The sequence below is a fragment of the Cyprinodon tularosa genome, unplaced genomic scaffold (genome assembly GCF_016077235.1).
Source record: "Cyprinodon tularosa strain WSP-4 unplaced genomic scaffold, ASM1607723v1 ctg6, whole genome shotgun sequence".
NCBI classification, from domain to species: domain Eukaryota; kingdom Metazoa; phylum Chordata; class Actinopteri; order Cyprinodontiformes; family Cyprinodontidae; genus Cyprinodon; species Cyprinodon tularosa.
This window is the reverse complement of record NW_024039340.1, coordinates 4,138,287-4,158,320: the sequence shown is the minus strand read 5'-3', so window position 1 is coordinate 4,158,320 and position 20,034 is coordinate 4,138,287. Positions and strand designations below refer to the sequence as shown.

The 20,034-nt window shown below is 39.6% G+C and overlaps 2 protein-coding genes across 2 annotated transcripts in view; one reads left to right on the top strand and one right to left on the bottom strand.

Moving 5' to 3' along the window:
* The first annotated feature begins 268 nt into the window (after positions 1-268).
* Positions 269-9,746, top strand: klhdc2 (kelch domain containing 2). Its single transcript, XM_038307016.1, has 13 exons — positions 269-409; positions 2,617-2,917; positions 2,999-3,078; positions 3,153-3,270; positions 3,777-3,889; positions 6,170-6,254; positions 6,423-6,506; positions 7,297-7,377; positions 8,136-8,194; positions 8,630-8,896; positions 8,968-9,055; positions 9,126-9,178; positions 9,259-9,746. Exons 2-13 carry the CDS (start codon positions 2,651-2,653, stop codon positions 9,380-9,382), a joined length of 1,419 nt encoding a protein of 472 aa, XP_038162944.1. The 5' UTR covers positions 269-409; positions 2,617-2,650; the 3' UTR covers positions 9,383-9,746.
* Positions 9,747-10,585: 839 nt separating this feature from the next.
* Positions 10,586-20,034, bottom strand: part of LOC119797805 (nuclear export mediator factor NEMF-like) — a 34,649-nt gene continuing 25,200 nt past the window's right edge. The window contains exons 25-32 of the mRNA XM_038307017.1: positions 16,161-16,290; positions 16,009-16,086; positions 15,721-15,933; positions 15,572-15,607; positions 15,385-15,491; positions 15,267-15,310; positions 15,108-15,187; positions 10,586-10,759 (exon numbers count right to left, since the gene is read on the bottom strand). Coding sequence (XP_038162945.1) covers positions 10,682-10,759; positions 15,108-15,187; positions 15,267-15,310; positions 15,385-15,491; positions 15,572-15,607; positions 15,721-15,933; positions 16,009-16,086; positions 16,161-16,290 — 766 coding nt within the window. The 3' untranslated portion in view covers positions 10,586-10,681. The remainder of the gene's footprint in view (positions 10,760-15,107; positions 15,188-15,266; positions 15,311-15,384; positions 15,492-15,571; positions 15,608-15,720; positions 15,934-16,008; positions 16,087-16,160; positions 16,291-20,034) is intronic.

The window sequence follows — 20,034 nt, the reverse complement described above, 5'->3', positions numbered from 1 at the left end:
AATAATGTTGCTTGTTTAAATCAGTGTTAAAAGCGTAATGGTAAGCACTTCCTTAAACGCCCTGTTTTCATGTGTGACGTCATAGAGGCAGCAAATACGCTGATTCTCATGAGTAGACCTCCCTAAGGACTAACTAACTAAGAATTTATATAATTTTTACTCTTATTTTGAAACACTCTTTCCTCTTATTCTTTTTTAAGGCTCGTATGTAGGAGCTTCGCCGAAAAAATAAAACAAAAGATAAAGACAGCCTAAATTTAGATGTTCTAAATGTTTTTGTAGCTCCAGGAATTTGAGGCCCTGCGAAGCCTCGTTTCCGCTTTTAAAAATACGTCATTTCCTGTTTTCCTTCCGTGGGATTACAGACTCAGGATTGTTTTGAATATTCAGTTTGCTTAGCACCTCAAAGGTAAGTTTATTCCCCATTTTTCATGCAGACTCAGCAGGACTGAGAGGCGTTATTAAAAAATAAGCTAGAAAGACAAGGCTAATGTGAGCTTAGCTTGATGCTAAGTGTTTGAAAGGTGCAAAGCTAACAGCACAGAAAATGACCATTTTCTCGAGTTATTCGGTCTAACATAGAGAAACTTCAAACTACTGGGTTTATTTTTTATTTTTTTTACTTCTTTTATTACATTTCCTTGCAGCTAAAGAGGACGTTCTCCTTTTTTCATTATTGGAGCTTTGAAAGTAGGTTAGTTGTTATTGTAGCCGCTGCTAGCTAACAATGTTTCCCTTAAAAATCAACTAAATTTGCGTAAAAATAAAAATTTTCTTCAATTTCTGGTTGATGCAGCATAAATTCCTTCTGACAAATTATGAAAGCTGTTAACTTTGTAGACATTATTCCGTGTTGTGCCAAATAAAGAGCATTTCAGACTTTAATAACGAGATCTATGGTTTGTAACTGTTTTATGAATTTCTAATTATAAGTAGATGTAATTGTAAACTGTAATGTAATTTGTAATGTAATCTTTTGTCGCTGTCTTGGCCAGGACTCCATTGAAAAAGAGATTGTTAATCTCAGTCCTGGTTAAATAAAGGACTAAAAAAAGAAATAAATAAAATAAAATAAAAAATAACAAGCCACTGCCAAAACCGTTGGTTTAAATGTCCAACCGCCTCAAACTCAGGTTAGCCAACTATCTGGGGGGAAAAAAAAGGACCCCTCATGATTGCCTTCATCCCTCATGGGGTGGGGATTTTTTTTAAGTCCCCTTTGTGTGTGAAATGACTTTTTTTTTTTTACTTTTTGACTCAAATCTGCATTGAATTAGATGCATATTTGTTCCTGACAGGAACACATGGAAAACACATTATTATGCAGCAATTCACTTTGATATAAAATAACAAACTTTGCTGAATAAAATAGGTATTTTAAACATAATCCTGTCCTGCTTAACTTCAAACTGTAAAAATGAATATAACACAATAAATAAATGATGCACATTTTTGGTGCAACAGCAAACCTGTAAATATATTTGTGCCTTAGATCCAATGACTGTTGGCAACAGAAAAAAAAAAATCATTAGCTCAGTGCCACATTATGTAGCGATAGCCTACTTTTTCCACTTGTATGAGCTCCGAGCCAGCTCCCATGTCAGAGGATGAAGAGAGCACATCCAGTTAGTCACAGTCAGAGAAACAGGACTACACTGGAAAACAGGCCAAGCTCCAACATCTATAAACAAAGGTGTTGATGGCAGCAGCACAGCTGATATTTCTCTCCAGAATGGAGTCACAGCCAAACAGGAACAGACCAGATGAAGCTACTATGAGAAAAAGCAGAGAGAGCAGAACGTTAGAGATTGAACTAACAGATTCTGCAGAGTGGGAGAATAGAGATAGAATGAAGCAGAATGATGAAATAGGGGTCCCTATGTCCTCCAGCAGTCTAAGCCTATAGCAGCAGAACACAAAATTAATTGCATAACATAAAAAGTGTACATGTGATTATTTATTTTAAAAAGTAAACATAGTTTATATTTGTAGAGTTAACAAGTTATTCTCTTAGCATGGCTACTTTTAGAGTCTCTTTATTTTTAGTTAAACATTGGATTTTAGCAAGATTAAATATTATTTCAGTAACCGATTGATTATGAATAATTATTTCAGTCCCAACGCGTCTGTTACTCTGCCAGACACAGGATGGCTACCTGAGCTGTTAGACATTTTACGCTACGTATTGTGCAAAAAAAGAAAGTTTGTTTTCAAAAATGATACAATTATAGAGTGCATTAATCAATAGCTTGCAGTTAGCATTAGTTGGAAATATGTTTACATTATACAAAGCCTCTAACTTAATGCTAATTCTGACATTTTGAATTGAAAAAGCTTCCTGGAAGGGAAGAGAAACGTCTTCAAACTTGGAAACAAAGTCCAGTGGATTGATTTTAAATTTTTTTGGAATTACTATGAGCTGGATGACTAAGAATCTTCACCAGCATGTTTACATTATGTTTCTATGAGAAATCAGAGCATTTTAAGCTGTAAAGTAATACTGTGTGTCGGTATCTTCCATTAAGTTCTGATATTGTTTAATAACAAATAGGAAAAAAATAGGAGGGATAATAAATGGAACAATGTCAGAAAATAATAAATTTTCCATTCCATCAGGGCAAACTTTGAATTCCTTTGTGACGAAGCTGACATGGCAGAGAGAGACGTAGACATGGAGGAGGACGCAGCAGATCTGCCCGACAGAGACGCCGACGACTCAGACCAAGAGGAAGATGAGATATTGTTCTGGCTGGATAACCAGCACATGGATGAGGATGAAGACGATATCGAGGTGGTCGTCGAACACCCGGTGGACACCGAAGCGTCCGAATCATTCGAGCTGGACTCCCCGGCTGAGCGCAGCGGTCACATAGCTGTAGTTGATAGGAATATCATGTATATTTGGGGAGGGTACAAGGTGAGAGCTGCTTACTTTTATTATATTTCTGCCATTATTTCTGTTTTTTTTTTTCTTATGTGTATTCTCTTTCTTCACAAGAATGGCCAAAATCATGGATTCTTTGATTTATACCTGCCAAGAAATGAGGTCTGGACCTACAACCTGGAGTCAGGAGTATGGTGAGGAATCTCTGGTTACTCTGTCCTCCTCTGCATGGGTACACTTTACAAACAGCTGCTGCTCTGGTCTACAGGATGAAGCATGTAGCCGCAGGTAATCTGCACACGTCGATGTCGGGCAGCTGTGGGACGTGTCTGGATGGAGTCCTCTACCTGTTCGGGGGTCATCATGCCAGAGGAAACACAAACAGGGTAGCTGATTTCCTTTTGCATGAAATAAACGTGTCAATTATGGAGTGAAATTTAATCCATTATTGTTCCAAGCGTGTTTTCAAAGATTTTCTTTGAATGAAAAAGACATACATATTCCAAATGTGTCTTTTTTATTTTACATTTCCAATATTTATTGTTTTATTTTATTTTTTTCAGATTAAACTTTTTCAGATTGTCTTTTACAAATTAGCATTCCTCTCAGTTTTTTGCTCATTTTCTTTACTTCGAACCCAAAACAAACTCTCTCTTGACCAATAAACATGCTGCCGATAGAAATGTGTTCTAGCTCCTCACTCCAGAGGAAAGCCCGCCCCCAGGAGTTATATGAATATTGAATATAAAAAAGTAATTCTAAGAAATCAAACCTGAGAAAAGGCAAAGTTACTCTCAACAGCTTTTTATTAAAAATTTTTTACAGTTTGCAAAAGTAATGGAAGATGATTTGCTCCATTTGTTCTGATGGCCTTTCATGCTCTCTATCTAAGATCTACCGTCTGCCTCTGAGGGCCCCCAGTCTGGTGTGGGAGGAAATGAGGGATCTTAAAGGACTCCCCCCGTCCTCCAAGGACAAGCTGGGATGCTGGGTCCATAAGAACAGGTGAAGCTTTTATTCTTGAACAACCTTTCACCATTTGGCCATGTTATCAACTTAAAGGCATTTAGCTCCATCTAGTGGTGCATTGAATGAATTACACAGACCTGTACCTGTCCAGTGTGCTTGGTTCGCTTCTCTCTCCTCTCATTGGACCAAGCTTACAGATGGTACAGATAGCATAAAATGTCTAAAAAGCTAATGTTAGCTGGATGGTAGAAGGTAAAATGATCTACGGTTGTTTTTGCTTGTTTTAAACTCCTCCTCCACCAACACGTTCTCAGCTACTCTAATGAAATATGCAGATAAATTGAATGCACCGCCCCTTATGTATTTATAAACTACTAATTCTAAGCTATAAAAACTGTTTTATTTTTTAATGTCATGCCGTTAGATTTTCACAAAATATGTATTTATGAAAGCAATCTTTCTAATTAAATTCCCAAATTGGTTACACACACGGCGCCTCTAATGGCTTTCACTGGTTGACCAGCTGCTAGTATTTTATAATTGTGCCGTAGAAGAAAGTTTTATGGTTAACGATAATGTTAACCATAAAACTAAACTAAAATAATGATAAAAATGTGACTGTAATTAGTTATACTCGGTAGAAGCATCCAGAGCTGCAGCTGCTTTGTCTCTACCAGCTATGAACATTTACAGGCTCAATCAGACCGAGTGGAGAGAACCTGTTTTCAAGTGAAATGGAAAGCTCTGTGTCAACATCTTGAAGCTTTCTGTCTCTGCTTCTTTTCCTGAGAAGAGATCACTCGGGACAAACTCTTTAAGTAACGCTTCATACTGTATATGTATTAGGGCTGCAACTAACGATTATTTTAAAAATCGATGAATCGGCCGATTATTTTTTCGATTAATCGATGAATCGGACAAAAAATATTTTTTATATTAAACTCTTTATTCCAAAATAAACATTTTAGACAGAAGAAACAAGCACACAAGTACAGGTTGCTCATTAACTGTCCTGGTGCAATATGAAAAATAAATGTTTGTGTTAAAACTACGCAAACTTACATGAGAAATGTTGCTGTACATCCACAAAATATAGGCTACTTTGTTTTATAAAGTGCAAAAAAAGACATTTTTGTTTTTAAAAGCCCCTAAGGGGTTCAAACAATAGGCCCCCCCATTTCAACAAATGAGGTTTTTTTTAGACTAGAGAGTTCTGCCTTTTAAGACAGGAAAGTATAGCAGTTAAAGTTGCTACTTGAGAAAATACTGAACCATAGAGATAAAAATAGCCCTGTGATTCAAATTATAAATTGTATTTGGAATAAAAATGAGAGAACTAGGGGTGCTAAAAAACACATCCTCCAAAGACAGATATTTACATGGGAATGTGGGAGATAATTAATTGACATATTACTGATCTTGCTGGATTTTATTCTGCTTTACTTCCATAAATTGCAGGATCTTCTTTACTTTATCTTTGCCAGAAGATTTAAACTTTAAAAGCCTTGCCCTCATAATTTGCAAGTTAATTTATTTATAAAGAAAATATAAACGCTGCTTAAGCTAATTCAAATGAAATTAAAAGTAAAATAAGTAGCCAACCTTATCACTGTCTGTAACCTACTAACAAGGTAAGGAAAGCATCAGATGAGCTACCTGAGAAACTAATGTTACGTTTCCCCACTTTAAAACCAAACAAACATGGCAGCTCATCCTGCTGATCAGCTCTCTTCACTGCCATCAAAGGCTCCAACGTGTTTTCTTTTCAGGTGCTGCGTCATAACAGTGGTGCTTCCGTGTTATGTTAATTTGTTTTTTACAAAAGTTGCATGTTACGACTTTTTTCGCTTTACAAAGCGCAGGCTGTCTGCGAATTGAGACGCAGCTTGCGTTTGCGCTATCGGTCATTAGAACAGTTGACGTTTCTGCCTTTTGAAAACAGCCTTTGCTCACCTGCGGCACTGGCTCGCTCTGCCGTATTTTTTTTTCTTCCCCCGTTTCAATCAAGTGGCAGTGATGGCGACGGCGGTGGATGACCATTAATCGCGCGACACAACTAATCGATGATGAAATTCGTTGCCAACGCTTTTAAAAGTCGATTTTTATCGATTCATTGTTGCAGCCCTAATATGTATTAAATAATCTTGTTGACCCCTGGGTTAGGAGTCAGGGCGGTCATTGTTTTACAAGACACCAAGTTATAAATCAATTGAAATCCCACTTCCTGTCTGATTCTGATGAAGGAATAACATAAAACAGTTAGCAGGGTAATAAATCAGATTTTTCTTTTAATGATGTGATTGTTTCCATTTCCAGATTGATTTTCTTTGGCGGGTACGGCTATGCGCCACAAGGATCTCATCGAGGGACTTTTCACTACGATGAATCATCCTCTCTGATGGTCTGTTTAATATTGCTTCTGGTTTATGGACGTCATCATACAGCTTCTCTCTTTTAATAATTGGGTTCTAGGTGGTTTTATTTATAAATATAAAATCAGAAACAAATTTCTTTGCAGGATTTGTGTTTAAATATTGACACGTCTCTTTCTTTTTTTTCATTGGTGCAGTGGGACAGCCCTGGGCGAGGCTGGAACAACCACGTCCATGTTCTGGACCTGGAGAGTTCAACATGGAGTCAGCCCATCACCCAGGTGAGAACAGCCGTTCAGCTTCACTAAGGAGGCAGCAGATACGATCGTTATGTTGGCAGTGGTCCGATGTGTAAAACTGTTGCACAACCTGTGATGCAACACAGGATATGGGGGGTTTAACTGGAGCAGATGAGAGGTGGTGGGGTCTGATTTCTATGGAGTCAATTTAGTTCCATTATTGTTGAAAACAAAACATTATTTGGAAAAAAAAGAAACTTTGCCCGTTTCCCCACATTTTTTTCTTTTTATTTAAAAACACTTTGTATTTTCTTTCTTTTTTTATTTATTGTTCAAATTATGTTTAATAGATCACATTTCCTTTATTTCTCTACACAGAGGAAAGCCCGCCCCCAGAAGCAGAGAGAATGTGATCTGTTACATGCAATTTAAAAAGAACGCAATTCTTGAAACTGAATCTTAAAAATTAAATTTAAAATAGCTCAATAAAAATTAAAAATGTTAAAACTGTAAAAAGAAAAAAAGTGGGGGGAAATGAAACTTGAACAAATAAAATTTGAAAATATAAAATCTGTTAAAAAAAAAAATTCTCTTTACTTCATGTTCTTCCACTGTTAACTGTTTTTCTTGATAAATGTCTTAGTCTTTACTTGAGAATGATGATGGTTTAATATGCAATTATATTCATGTTTGTTTTAGATTAGATGAGCTTTATTGATCTCACAGCAGAGAAATTCACTCGTCACATATTGGCATAGAAGTCAAAGCAGGTGCAAACAAGGAGGAAAAAGGTGCATTAAGAATAATTTTCCTTTGGTTTGTCCGTATTCAGGGAAACACGCCGTCCCCCAGAGCGGCTCATGCCTGCGCTACAGTCGGAAACAGAGGATATGTGTTCGGTGGCCGATTCAAGGTAAACAAAGCTTTGGTTCCTGTATACGGAGGGAACTTTGTTCCAAAAAATTGGGTTGTAAATGGAAATTTGAAAAATATGCAACAAACAAAATGAAACTTTGAAAAACTCAGTAAAAAAAAAAAAAAAAATGGGTTTTGTAGATTTTACATTTTATAATTCTATTTTTCTTTAAAAAAAAAAATATTTTCTACAGATTTTGTTCTTCACATTCCGTTTTTTTCTGGATGGAGATTGGCAAAAATATTTCATTGGTTAAGAACGAGGGTTTGGATTTGGTTTGACGTAAACAGAATGTGATCTGTAAAAAGCAATTTTATAAAACTGTGATAGCGAGGAATTTTTTAAATTTGAAAAAATAAAGTATTATGAGAAAACAACCAAATTACTCTTAAAACCTTTTTAATATATATATATATTTGTTTTTTAAAGTTTACTTTTTCAGATTTAATTGTTTGAAATATCAATTTACAAAACGTGTTATTTGCAGCAATAATGGAACATAATACACCCCATATCTGTGCAGATTATTTTCCATGTCTGAGAATCTGTTAAATAAAATCTTCCTATTTTCTGTTATCCTCTGAAACATTTGAACCGACCTTTTTAGACAGTTTTTACTTTAGATTTTAGACAATCTATTTAGACTTAATTGAATGAAAATATAAAAATTGTGTTTAAATAATGTTGAGGCTTAAAATAATAGCGTTTTGGGAAGCTTGCAGATGGGAAATGACATGTTTTTTTTTTATGTCCAGAACTACAGACTAAATGATCTGTACTACATCGACCTGGAGACGTGGGAGTGGCATGAAATGTAAGTTTCCTGACTTTGATCAAAGCTCTGGATCTCACAGATTGAAAATCTCTAAAAAGTCCTGCTGTGTTTGATCAGAACGGAGGTCAGTTTACTGAAGCGACCAACAGGCTGCAGGGTTATTATAAAGGATGACAAATAATCATCTATAATATAAAGTGTGAACAGAAACATTCTTACCCCTTAAACTTTTCCTGTTTAATTATTTTAAAAACAAACCTTGTTGAGTTTTCTTTGGATTTTATGCGAAAGACAAACAGAAGACCATTTTAAATCAGCAGGAAAACAAAGTTTTAAAAACCTGATTTACAGATGAAACATGGATTTACGTGTAATAATGAGCTGACAATGATAAAATAAAAACCTTGAGTTTATTGATGTAAATTTTTTTGGCTGTGATCTGACCCCATAGCTTGTCTGTGTGTGTTCCTGTAGGAGCGTTCCTCAGCAGGGGCCCGTGGGCCGATCCTGGCACTCCTTTACTCCGGTCTCATCAGATCACATCTTCCTGTTTGGAGGTTTCACCACAGAGAGGGAAACACTGAGTGAGTTTATGGCGTGGCGTCGGTGTTTCTGCGACGGTTTCATGGCTGCGCTCGTTGCAGAAATGCTCCTCTTTGCTGTTCCAGATGATGCTTGGCTCTACTGCGTGAGCAGGAACGAATGGAAGCCTTTCAAGCACAGCCACACGGAGAGCCCCAGGTAAATGTCCCGTCTTTTTGTGAAGCCGTGCTGATGTTCTTCCTCCGGCTGACGGTCCCTCTGTGCTTCAGGCTGTGGCACACGGCCTGCTCCGGACCGGACGGAGAGGTGTTTGTGTTCGGAGGCTGTGCTAACAACCTGTTGTCTCATCAGAGAGCGGTGAGCGCCACGTCAGAATCACGCACTGCTTCGCGTTCCTGCTTCTTATTTGGTTTTCCGTTTCTTACAGGCTCACAGCAACGAGCTGCTGATTTTTAACGTCCAGCCCAAATCGCTGGTTCGGTGAGTCTGTAGTGAAGCAGGAAATGGATTTCTCTGTACAGCTGGAGGCTTTTATAACCCCGCCCCCCTCTGGTCCCCAGGTTCTGTATGGAGACGGTTCTGCAGCACAGGGAGAGGCTGTCCTGTCACTGGGACTGCTTGCCGAAACACCTCCTGCTCAGCCTCAAGCAGAGAATGTCGCGGGTCAACACTCTGGGCTCTTAGGACTGGAGGTCGACCACAGGATGAGACGCCGATAGTTCTGGCTGGTCTTTAATGTGAAAACTTGAATTAAAATGAGAGGCAAAGTGTGGAAGAGTTAGCAATTTGGCCCTGAGGATGGAGTAAGCTGTTGGGACATGGCTGATCAGGCCTGGTCTGGGATCAGATCCTTTGGATGTAAATAATCATTCTGTCACCAGGATGGAAGCGCCCAGCTCAGGCCACTAGGTGGCAGCAGCTCTGACCGAGTTAAAAAGACTAAAAACCTCAGAACTTCCACAGAACAGCCGATTCTGCTGCTGTGGAGATAATTTAACGTCCCGACAGCTTCCTTCAGCAAACAGTCATAGAAAGAAGCGAAGACGTTTTGAAGCTCAAATTCTTTCACCAAGTTTGTCTGGAAAGCGATGCTTTAATCAAACCGTTCAAGATTTATAGATTAAATGCTCCAGTTTCACATTAAGTTGTATATTATCTTTAAAAAACACAGCTGTTTATTTTGGTCTCCCTTTATGACATAAAGAAGTGACCTGTGGTGTTTCCTGATCCGACCAGCTTAGCTCCCGTAGGTAGACCTTATTCACTGGAGCTTCTGTAATTATTACTGTGAAACAAAATTCAAACTGCAGAGGGAGGGAAAACGAGCTGAACCCTTTAAAAACGCACCTGCAGGCTGTTTAACCAGCCGAGCGGAGCCTCAGCAGATTGGAAACCAGGAGCAGATTCTCTTTGTTGTTTTGGAAAAAGTGTTTTAAGTTAAAGAGAAACTAGCTAAGAAAACTGCATCGATGAAACATTGAATTAGCTTTCCAATGTTTGTCTTGACACTAATAAATAAAAGTGATCATCTATTTTGGATAGAAAGGGGAGTAAATGATGCACCAGCTAGCTGATTGATGCTAATTAGCTTCAGCTCTAAGCAGTGATTTCTGCTTTAAATGCCATCCGGTCCAGATCCACGGAAATGAGCCTCCTGTTTGTGTTCATCTGTATTTATGTTGGTGTTTAAAGCCTTTATGGTCACAAAGCGGCTGCTGTAGCATTCTGATTGGATCGGTACCGGCGACCCTGAAGGACGTCGAGCCGCGTTGCACTGAAAGTTCTCTCTGTTGGGCTTTGTTTGTATTCGCCTTGTTTGCACAAAATTACTCGTCTGTAATCGAAGTTTGTATTCAAATAAAAAACACACAATAAAAAAAGTCTCTGTTTTTTTGGGCAAATGAATTTATAACAATCTTTTGAAAGAAAACAAACTATTATTCCACCAGTGAAAACAGAACTTGGCCAGTGTGGATCTGCTGATCATTTCTTCTTGGCGGCCTGAAGGTTCGGAGCCGACACCTTTACCTTCCCCGGCATGTTTCTGGAAAGGTCGCCGTCCTGAAACAGAACGATGGGTGAGGCACCAAGCAGCTGCCAGTAAATCCAGGGAATAAAACCAATGAAAAGGTGCCGACAACCTTAACCCCCGTTTAATCTCAGAACCACCTGCAGTCTTTGTCTCGTGGCTTTAATGACAGATTCTGGTCTTTTTGACAAACAGCTGCTGAACATTCAGAGGAACATCTGCGGTTTTTCTCCCTGATTCTGAGGCTCAGTTTGAACCTTAAAAGGTCAAAGGTCTTCTTCACCTTTCACTTAAAAACATGGAGGTGGACCTCATAGTCCCAGTGGATGAACAGCATCTGTGGATTCTTTTTAAATGTTCTCATTAAACTTTGGGTCTGGACTTTTGAGATTATTCAATCTCAAGCTGGATCAGAATCAGAAATACTTTAATGATCCCAGGGAGAAATGATCTTTGTCACACGCTCCAGGTATCCAAACAACATAAAACACATTCACCATCTAAAGAAATAAAATACAACTTTCAACACTAAAAAGATAAATATATACATTAGTAACTATGTATACATATTTATTACAGATCTAAAAAAAAAAAAAGTTTACGTTGGATGTCCAATCTCTGACCAGATTTCCATTTTCTGCTAATGAAAAGTTTCCCCACAGCATGATGCTGCCACCACCATGTCTCACAATGTTTTTAGGTCTGAGCTTCTCCACGCATTACATTTCCAATAAGAAGGGGCTCCTGGTCTCTTCACTACCTCATCCATGCATGAAGATCATTTTATTCCCATTTTAGTGAAAGCAGAAAGATTTTTCTAAAAAGGAAATTTGAAGAAAATGTTTTTCAAAAATGGAAAAAAGGTTTTAAGAGTAATTTATAATTTTTAAGAAAAGTTCCCCCAATTCTACAGTCTACTTTTTTTTTTCCTAAATCTTATTTCAAATATATTTTCAGATTTTATTTTAGGGATGAGAATTAGTTTTTCAATCTGCATTCGTTTCTAATCCTGTTTGAAAGATTTCAACCTCAACGATTCTGCGAGGTCTGAGTGCAGAACGATAGAAATTATCTGACTGAGGTTCAAGAAAAGTAGATTCATTTGAAATGTTTGCAAATTAGAAAACTAAGTCTCCTAAAAGGAAACTTGGAAAAATATAATCTGAAAAAAAAAAGACAAACTAAAATCTGATTTTGGGGAAGAAAAAAAAAAGGTCTGAGAAATTTTTTAATGTAGGTTGAAATCTTCCGTATCATTTACGGTGGCCCAGAGGTGTCATAAAAATCCAAAAGCTACATCTAGGGCTGAAACAATTATTCAGATTAATCAAGATTTATCTATTGTTGAAAAAAAATCAACTATTTTAGTAATCAATTAATCATTAGCTGAGTATAGAGACGTAAAATATGCCTTTAGCTGACAGAGTGACACACTTTGAGTAGGAATTATATCAAAATTATAAAAAAAATTTAAGATAAAAATATTTTCCATCTGTCAATATGCTCTATAATCCAGAACTCCTCAGGTGGAAAAGTTTTAGTTTCACCTGGTTTAACTTCCTAAAAAGTCATCTTAAATGAACCTTTGTCTATCTGATTATTAATCAAAAACATTATCGACAGATTAATTGATTTGCTTAATAATCCTTAGTTTCAGCCCTAACCACATCTAATGTTTGTTGAACCGTGTCTATAATCCAGCAGGCTTTATTTTTAATATAATAAATAAAGGAGACCTTTATAATATTTCATGTTTCAAAGCGATGATGTCTAATGCGCATCACGTCTGAGAGTTAAATTGTGTCAAATCAGAGTTATTCTTTATTATTCAGATGCCTTTCAATGTTCTTTTTACTGTTTTAGTAATATTTGTATCCAGATCCACACTCCACGCCAGTTGGTGGCGGTAATGAGTCTACTAGCCAACCTTTGGCGCGACACGTTGAACTGGCTTCCTTTTTTTTTAACGTCCCTTGTGATGACCATTGTCTGATGTAGATACACATCACATAGATATAAAATTTATCCTTCATATTTTAAGTTCCAAACAGCAAACATAACTTTACATCTGTAAGACTAGTCATTCATCAGGGGTTTCCATGGTTACTGCTCTTATTTTTAAACTGATTATCAACGTTCTGGCAGCTGTTTTTTCCCCTGCAAGATCCGTTCTGCGCCATCAGCTCATTTGCACCTCCTCTGTGTTGCACTCGATTTTTACTATATTGTCACAAAAGTTAGAAAATCTCTATTTAAAAAAAAAAAAATCCTCGTCTTAAAGGAATAGTACACCCAAAACATGATTAGCCTTCATTTTCTACTCACCTCCATGCTGAACAACACTCTGGAGTACTTTTTTGATATCTCAAATGCATCTGGAGATCTGGGAGGCTTCTTGCTGTCTGCTGACATTCAAATAATGGAGGTCCATGGCGCCCGAGACAGAAAGGTCCATAAAAGTCCACAAAAACGTGTCAATATTCCTCCATACTGCTCGTCCAATGTAATCCAAGTGTCCTGAGTGGGTAGCATCCAGAATTTACTCGAAACGAAGTCATTTAGAACGTTTTAGAGCATAAACAGTAGTGTATAGGATTTCCTAATAGCGCCCCCATGCGCGCTCACGATTCTACGGAAGCCGGCAGACCAAACCGGAAGAAAGTGCGCATTCAGCGTCTGGTCTGCCGATAATGCAAGCGTAGAAGAAGAAATGTGCTGTTTACCTGTGCAAAGAAAGAAACAACGAAAGAAAAATGTCTGAGGACTTCAGTGTTGAGGAAGAGCATGAGTTCTTTGCCGAGCTGAATGCGCTGGTTTGGTCTGCCGGCTTCCGTAGAATCGTGAGCTCGCATGGGGGCGCTATTAGGAAATCCTATACACTACTGTTTATGCTCTAAAAACATTCTAAATGACTTCGTTTCGAGTAAATTCTGGATGCTACCCACTCAGGACACTTGGATTACATTGGACGAGCAGTATGGAGGAATATTGACACGTTTTTGTGGACTTTTATGGACCTTTCTGTCTCGGGCGCCATGGACCTCCATTATTTGAATGTCAGCAGACAGCAAGAAGCCTCCCAGATCTCCAGATGCATTTGAGATATCAAAAAAGTACTCCAGAGTGTTGTTCAGCATGGAGGTGAGTAGAAAATGAAGGCTAATCATGTTTTGGGTGTACTATTCCTTTAAAATCTGTTTTCTTTCCCGTTATCTTCTGCAGGCCAGTTAGTTATTCATCAGCCTGAACACCTAAATTCAACCAATCATATCTCAACGGTCATCTGTCAATCAAATGTTTTCAGTCATAGCATCTTGATTCATATGTCGCAGCTAATATACGCAACGGTTGAAATCAGAATCCTTTCCTTTCCCATTGAGTTGCGTCCCAGTGCTCACGGGGATGGACGTCTGTGTCTTCGGCAGGCGTAGAGCTAACAGAACTGGCAGCGTTGCGAGGCAAGGGCTCAAACATGTACGACTGGAAGCCTTCTACACCAAACCAAGCTTCTGCCGCCCTGGCGTCCTCTTCCACAACATCTTCGTCCCCGCTTTCCTCCTCTAAATAAAACATGGATGACGGAGGAGACTCATCCACGACCTCCGACACTAAACTCTCCTCCTCTTGCATGTTTCCGCTGTCCATAGCGTTCCTTGACAGCGTCGTTTCTAAGTCACCAATTTAGTGCTGCTTGGTCCCAATGGAATTTCCCATTGGGAACCTGCTAGCACTAAGATGCTAACTGGTTAGCAACGATGCTTCCCACAAACCGGCCACAACCAAACCTGCTTGCGAACCTTCCCCCACAACAATCCCGCCCCCTTGATAATCGACCAATAAAATTCACTTTATTCACTCGTGTAAAGTCGGGCACCACTCGGGAGAATTCAGAAATGAAACGATAAGGAACAACCCGCTTCCCTACGACTTTACAACGGATTTGGTTTTAGGACAAACTCCTGTTTTATTTATTTTAACCTTTGTTGTGTTTTAACTTTTTGTTCCAAAAGTTTTTTTTCGGAATGACCATGACCTGGATGACTGAGAATCTTCACCAGCTTTTTCACATTTTCATTCTTGTTGGTCCCTCTGGGCCACCATATAAATTATTTGAAACCATGTTTTTTTTTTTTTACACAATTTTTTCCAATTTCCTTTTTTGTAACATTGTTTGTTTTTAATAATACTGGAACAAATGTCTCTCCATATTCATGCTCTCCCTGTACGATTAGTTGAACTAACCCGTTTTCTTCTACATTTCCTATTTTATTCCAGGGCTATCGGAATAATAAAAGATTATCAGCATTTGTTAAGAACATATTTTCCCCACGGTGCTGAAAGAATATAAAAAGGTCTGAGGGTGTGAATACTTTTCCTCACCTTAACGCTGCGGAACAGGTCCTTCTCTCTGGCCGAGGCGTCTTTAGCCTTAATAAAGCTGAGCAGCGCAGTTCGAGCAGCTTGTTGAGACAACAGAGGAATTCATGTGAGTTTTTCAGTAGAGAGACGCAGTAAAACCTTCGGATCCTTCGTTTCTACCTTTTCCTTTCTTCTGAGAACCCGGGGTCAGCTTCACTTTGTGTCTGAGGAACACAGAGGGACGGTTAGACTGATGCTGGGGGGGTTCTGTGTTTGGGAGGGAGGGCTGCAGACGTACTTGTAGCTGGACAGGGCCGTGTAGGGAGCGCAGACCGGGACGGCGAACAGCAGCACGTCTTCAGGGTGAGGCTGGCCGCTCAGAGACGTCAGCAGGTTCTCTGCTTCCTGTTTCACATATAAACCGGGATGAAGTTCTTCCCAACAACCTAATCTCCTGTTTGAAGTGTTGGTGTGAGGAAGCCCACCTCTGCTCCGGGGTTATCCGGATCCACATCGTCTTCCTGCAGGAAATGAAACCACATATGAGTGAAGAAAACCAACAGCACACCTGGATTTGTTTTCCTTCTGTTCCTCAGTTGGACTCCTCCAAACATCCATCCTGTGATGTTTCTACCTTCTCCTCCTGCTGATCTCCAGATGGCTTCTCCTTCCCCTCCTCCTCCTCTTCCTCTCCTGCCGGTCCCTCCGGTTTCCTCTCGCCGGGCGCCACATCTGGACGTTTCTGCTGCTGTTTCTGTGAAACAGGCTTCCTCACCGGCTCCTCTTTTCCTTTCCCTCTCTTCCCTTTCTTGCCTTTTTCCTTTTCCTCCTTGGTGGATCCAGCTGACTGAAAGGCAGAAAAGTGACGGAGGTGTTTTTACTGCCGACCGAGGAGCGGGAAAAAAAGCGAGGTCTTCCTCACCCCAAGCAGCTGCATCATCAGCTCCCTGTCCTCTTCATCCTGGTCCTTGTACTTCTCTTTGATCTTCTTCAGTTTGTTCTGTCCAAACCACAGGAAAAGTTCTGTTATCATCCATAAAACACATCCGGAGTGGTTCTGGTTGCTTCTCTCACCTTCTGGCCTCTCTTTAGAGGTTGCTGAGAAGGTCCTCCTCCATTTTTAGACCCCGGACTGACAGCTGGAGTCTCTGTCTTCTCCTCGGTGTCGGATCCCTCCTGTTTCTGCTTCTTCTTCTTCTCTTCTCTAAAAAAGGAGAGGCAAATAAATAAATCTGACCATCAGAGAAATTGTTTGAATGCACTGAGAAAACCAGAGAATGGCTGCGTTTAGTCGGAGGTCAGAAATACACAGACGCATGATGAAGTTTTCAGTTTGTCATTCTCCCTCCGGTTTCTAACTTTGTGTCACGGTTTGTGGTTGTAAAGTCATTAGACTGGAGGTTTGAAGATTTTCATAGACTCGATTCCAAATGGCAGAAAAACCAGTTTAAACCCGGAAAAAAAAGGTCTTTTAGTGGCAGCGGGAACAGCTCAATGACGCGCATCTACTTGGCTCAAACGACTCGGTAAGCGACGCGTTAAAAATCACCTCGGCTCTGATCGGCAATGGTGTAAATATCCGTAAGCAGAGAGAGCATTTGCAGAGATAAAACGTTTTCTGTAAGTCTTCACAAGGTTTTCACACACTGTTGCTGGTATTTTGGCCCATTCCTCCATGCAGATCTCCTCTAGAGCAGTGATGTTCTGGGGCTGTCGCTGGGCAACACGGACTTTCAACTCCCTCCACATATTTTCTATGGGGTTGAGATCTGGAGACTGGCTAGGCCACTCCAGGACCTTGAAACGCTTCTTACGAAGCCACTCCTTCGTTACCCGGGCGGTGTGTTTGGGATCATTGTCATGCTGAAAGACCCAGCCACGTTTCATCTTCAATGCCCTTGCTGATGGAAGGAGGTTTTCACTCAAAATTTGACGATACATGGCCCCATTCATTCTTTCCTTCACACGGATCAGTCGTCCTGGTCCCTTAGCAGAAAAACAGCCCCAAAGCATGATGTTTCCACCCCCATGCTTCACTGTAGCTATGGTGTTCTTTGGGTGCAACTCAGCATTCTCTCTCCTCCAAATACGAGGAGTAGAGTTTTTACCAGAAAGTTCTATTTTGGTTTCATCTGACCATATGATATTCTCCCAGTCATGGTCTGGATCATCCAAATGCTCTCTAGCAAACTTGAGACGGGCCTTGACATGTACTGGCTTAAGCAGGGGGACACGTCTGGCACTGCAGGATTTGAGTCCCTGGCGGCGTAGTGTGTTAATGATGGTAGCCTTTGTTACTTTGGTCCCAGCTCTCTGCAGGTCATTCACTAGGTCCCCCCGTGTGGTTCTGGGATTTTTACTCACCGTTCTTGTGATCATTTTGACCCCACGGGGTGAGATCTTGCGTGGAGCCCCAGATCGAGGAAGATTATCAGTGGTCTTGTATGTTTTCCATTTTCTAATAATTGATCCCACAGTTGATTTCTTCACACCAAGCTGTTTACCTATTGCAGATTCAGACTTCCAAGCCTGGTGCAGGTCTATCATTTTGTTTTGGGTGACCTTTGACAGCTCTCTAGTTTTGGCCATGGTGGAGTTTAGAGTGTGACTCTTGGAGGTTGTGGACAGGTGTCTTTTATACTGATAACGGGTTCAAACAGGTGCCATTAATGAAGGTAATGAGTGGAGGACAGAGGAGCCTCTTACAGAAGAAGTTACAGGTCTGTGAGAGCCAGAAATCTTGCTTGTTTGTAACTGACCAAATACTTATTTTCCACATTTTGCAAATAAATTCTTTAAAAATCAGACAATGTGATTTTCTGGATTTTTTTTCTCATTTTATCTCTCATAGTTGAGGTATATCTATGATGAAAATTACCGGCCTCTCTCATCTTTTTGGGTGGGAGAACTTGCACTATTGGTGGCTGACTAAATACTTTTTTGCCCCACTGTACATCAGTCGGTGCATCTGTGCCTCTTGACACAGGTTAATTCAGGTCAAGACTCATCCTATCTATAACATCCTATCTTTGTGAAGCGGGATTTTCTGCAGTTACAGCGACCAAAACAAAGCTACGGAGCAGACTGGACATCAGGAGCACACTTCGTCTGTCATTTTCTCCGATTACGCCTAGATGGGACCAGCTTGTTGTTTTATTTTTCTGTAAATAATCCTGTGTTTAACTTTTAGGTAACGAGACGACGTTGGTTTGATGATTTGCTTCCACTTCTGATGCATCCAGGTTATTCTGACCAGCCCCGGCGTTACGCCTCTAACAGCTATAAGATGCTTTAACCCCCAAAATCAGTCCAGATTAAAGATTTTCATAAATAATAATAAAAAAAAAACAGTCAGATGTGTTTCTTCTGTATTCCATGCAATCCAATCATCCACCAAAACCAGACAATGATGAAAAAAAGGAAACTAAAAAAACGGATTATTTGCGGTTGTGCAGTTGCGGTACCACGACTGCACAACTACGGGCGACTCAGGCAATTATCTTATAATCACGAGAAAACAATTCATGGTTTTTAACCGTGATAACGAGATAGATATGTTGTTATCTCGAGAAAGAAAGGGGGGAAAAAAAGTGGAGTACAACTGGTCTAGGCTTCCGTAGTTTAGCCTATAGTGTCACTATCAGAACTTTTGGTCACATTATGATCCGTTTATCCAAAATTTTTATTTAACTAATACAGCCATTAAAATGATGGTCAGAAATAAAGGACATACAAAAATAGCTAAAGTCAGATAACAAAACCAGCATAAGCTTCTTTTAAAGTTATTTCACTTTAAAATAGGGCTGCAACTAACGATTATTATAAAAATCGGTGAATCGGCCGATTATTTTTTCGATTCATCGATGAATCGGACAAAGAAAATTTTTTATATTGACCTCTTTATTCCACAATAAACATTTTAGACAGAACAAACAAGCACACAAGTACAGGTTGCTCATTAACTGTACTGGTGCAACATGAAAAATAAATGTTTGTGTTAAAACTATTTGGAATAAAAATGAGAGAACTAGGGGTGCTAAAAAACACATCCTCCAAAGACAGATATTTACATGGGAATGTGGCAGATAATTAATTGACATATTACTGATCTTGCTGGATTTTATTCTGCTTTACTTCCATAAATTGCAGGATCTTCTTTACTTTATCTTTGCCAGAAGATTCAAACTTTAAAAGCCTTGCCCTCATAATTTGCAAGTTAATTTATTTATAAAGAAAATATAAACGCTGCTTAAGTTAATTCAAATGAAATTAAAAGTAAAATAAGTAGCCAACCTTATCAGTGTCTGTAACCTACTAACACGGTAAGGAAAGCATCAGATGAGCTACCTGAGAAACTAATGTTACGTTTCCCCACTTTAAAACCAAACAAACATGGTGGTTCCGTGCCATGTTAATTTGTTTTTACAAAAGTTGTATGTTACGACTTTTTTCACTTTACAAAGCGCAGGCTATTTTAATTATTCTGATCAATTTGCGCCCTCAATCCCGGCGCATGCGCGCTTCATTTGCAGTCTGGACGCTGAGGGTAAACATCCTGAGGCTCTGACTGCAGCGCTGAGAGGGACTCCTGCGGGAGAACGGGGTTGGAATGGGGGAGGCGCCTCACGGCAGAGTAGGAACGATACATGCTTTCACGTAAGAGTCTCCAAAAGCCGCCAGTGACACCGTAAAAAGTCGGCAGATTTGTCGCTAGTCGCTTTTTTGAAAAATAGTCGCTGGAGGGGTCTGAAAAGTCGCTGAGTTGGCAACACTGCGCCTGCAGCGCTGACTCGCTCTGCCGTATTTTTTTTTTTTCTTCCCCCGTTTCAGTCAAGTGGATGTGATGACTGCGGCGGCGGATGACGCATTAATCGCGTGACACAACTAATGGATGATGAAATTCGTTGCCAACGCTTTTAAAAATCGATTTTTATCGATTCGTTGTTGC

Coding starts and splice junctions, on each gene's coding strand:
- klhdc2 (XM_038307016.1), top strand. CDS start 2,651: ATGGCAGAGAGAGACGTAGACATGGAGGAGGACGCAGCAGATCTGCCC. Junction 3,271..3,776: donor CCAGAGGAAACACAAACAGG/GTAGCTGATTTC, acceptor TCTCTATCTAAG/ATCTACCGTCTGCCTCTGAG. Junction 7,378..8,135: donor TGTTCGGTGGCCGATTCAAG/GTAAACAAAGCT, acceptor TTTTATGTCCAG/AACTACAGACTAAATGATCT.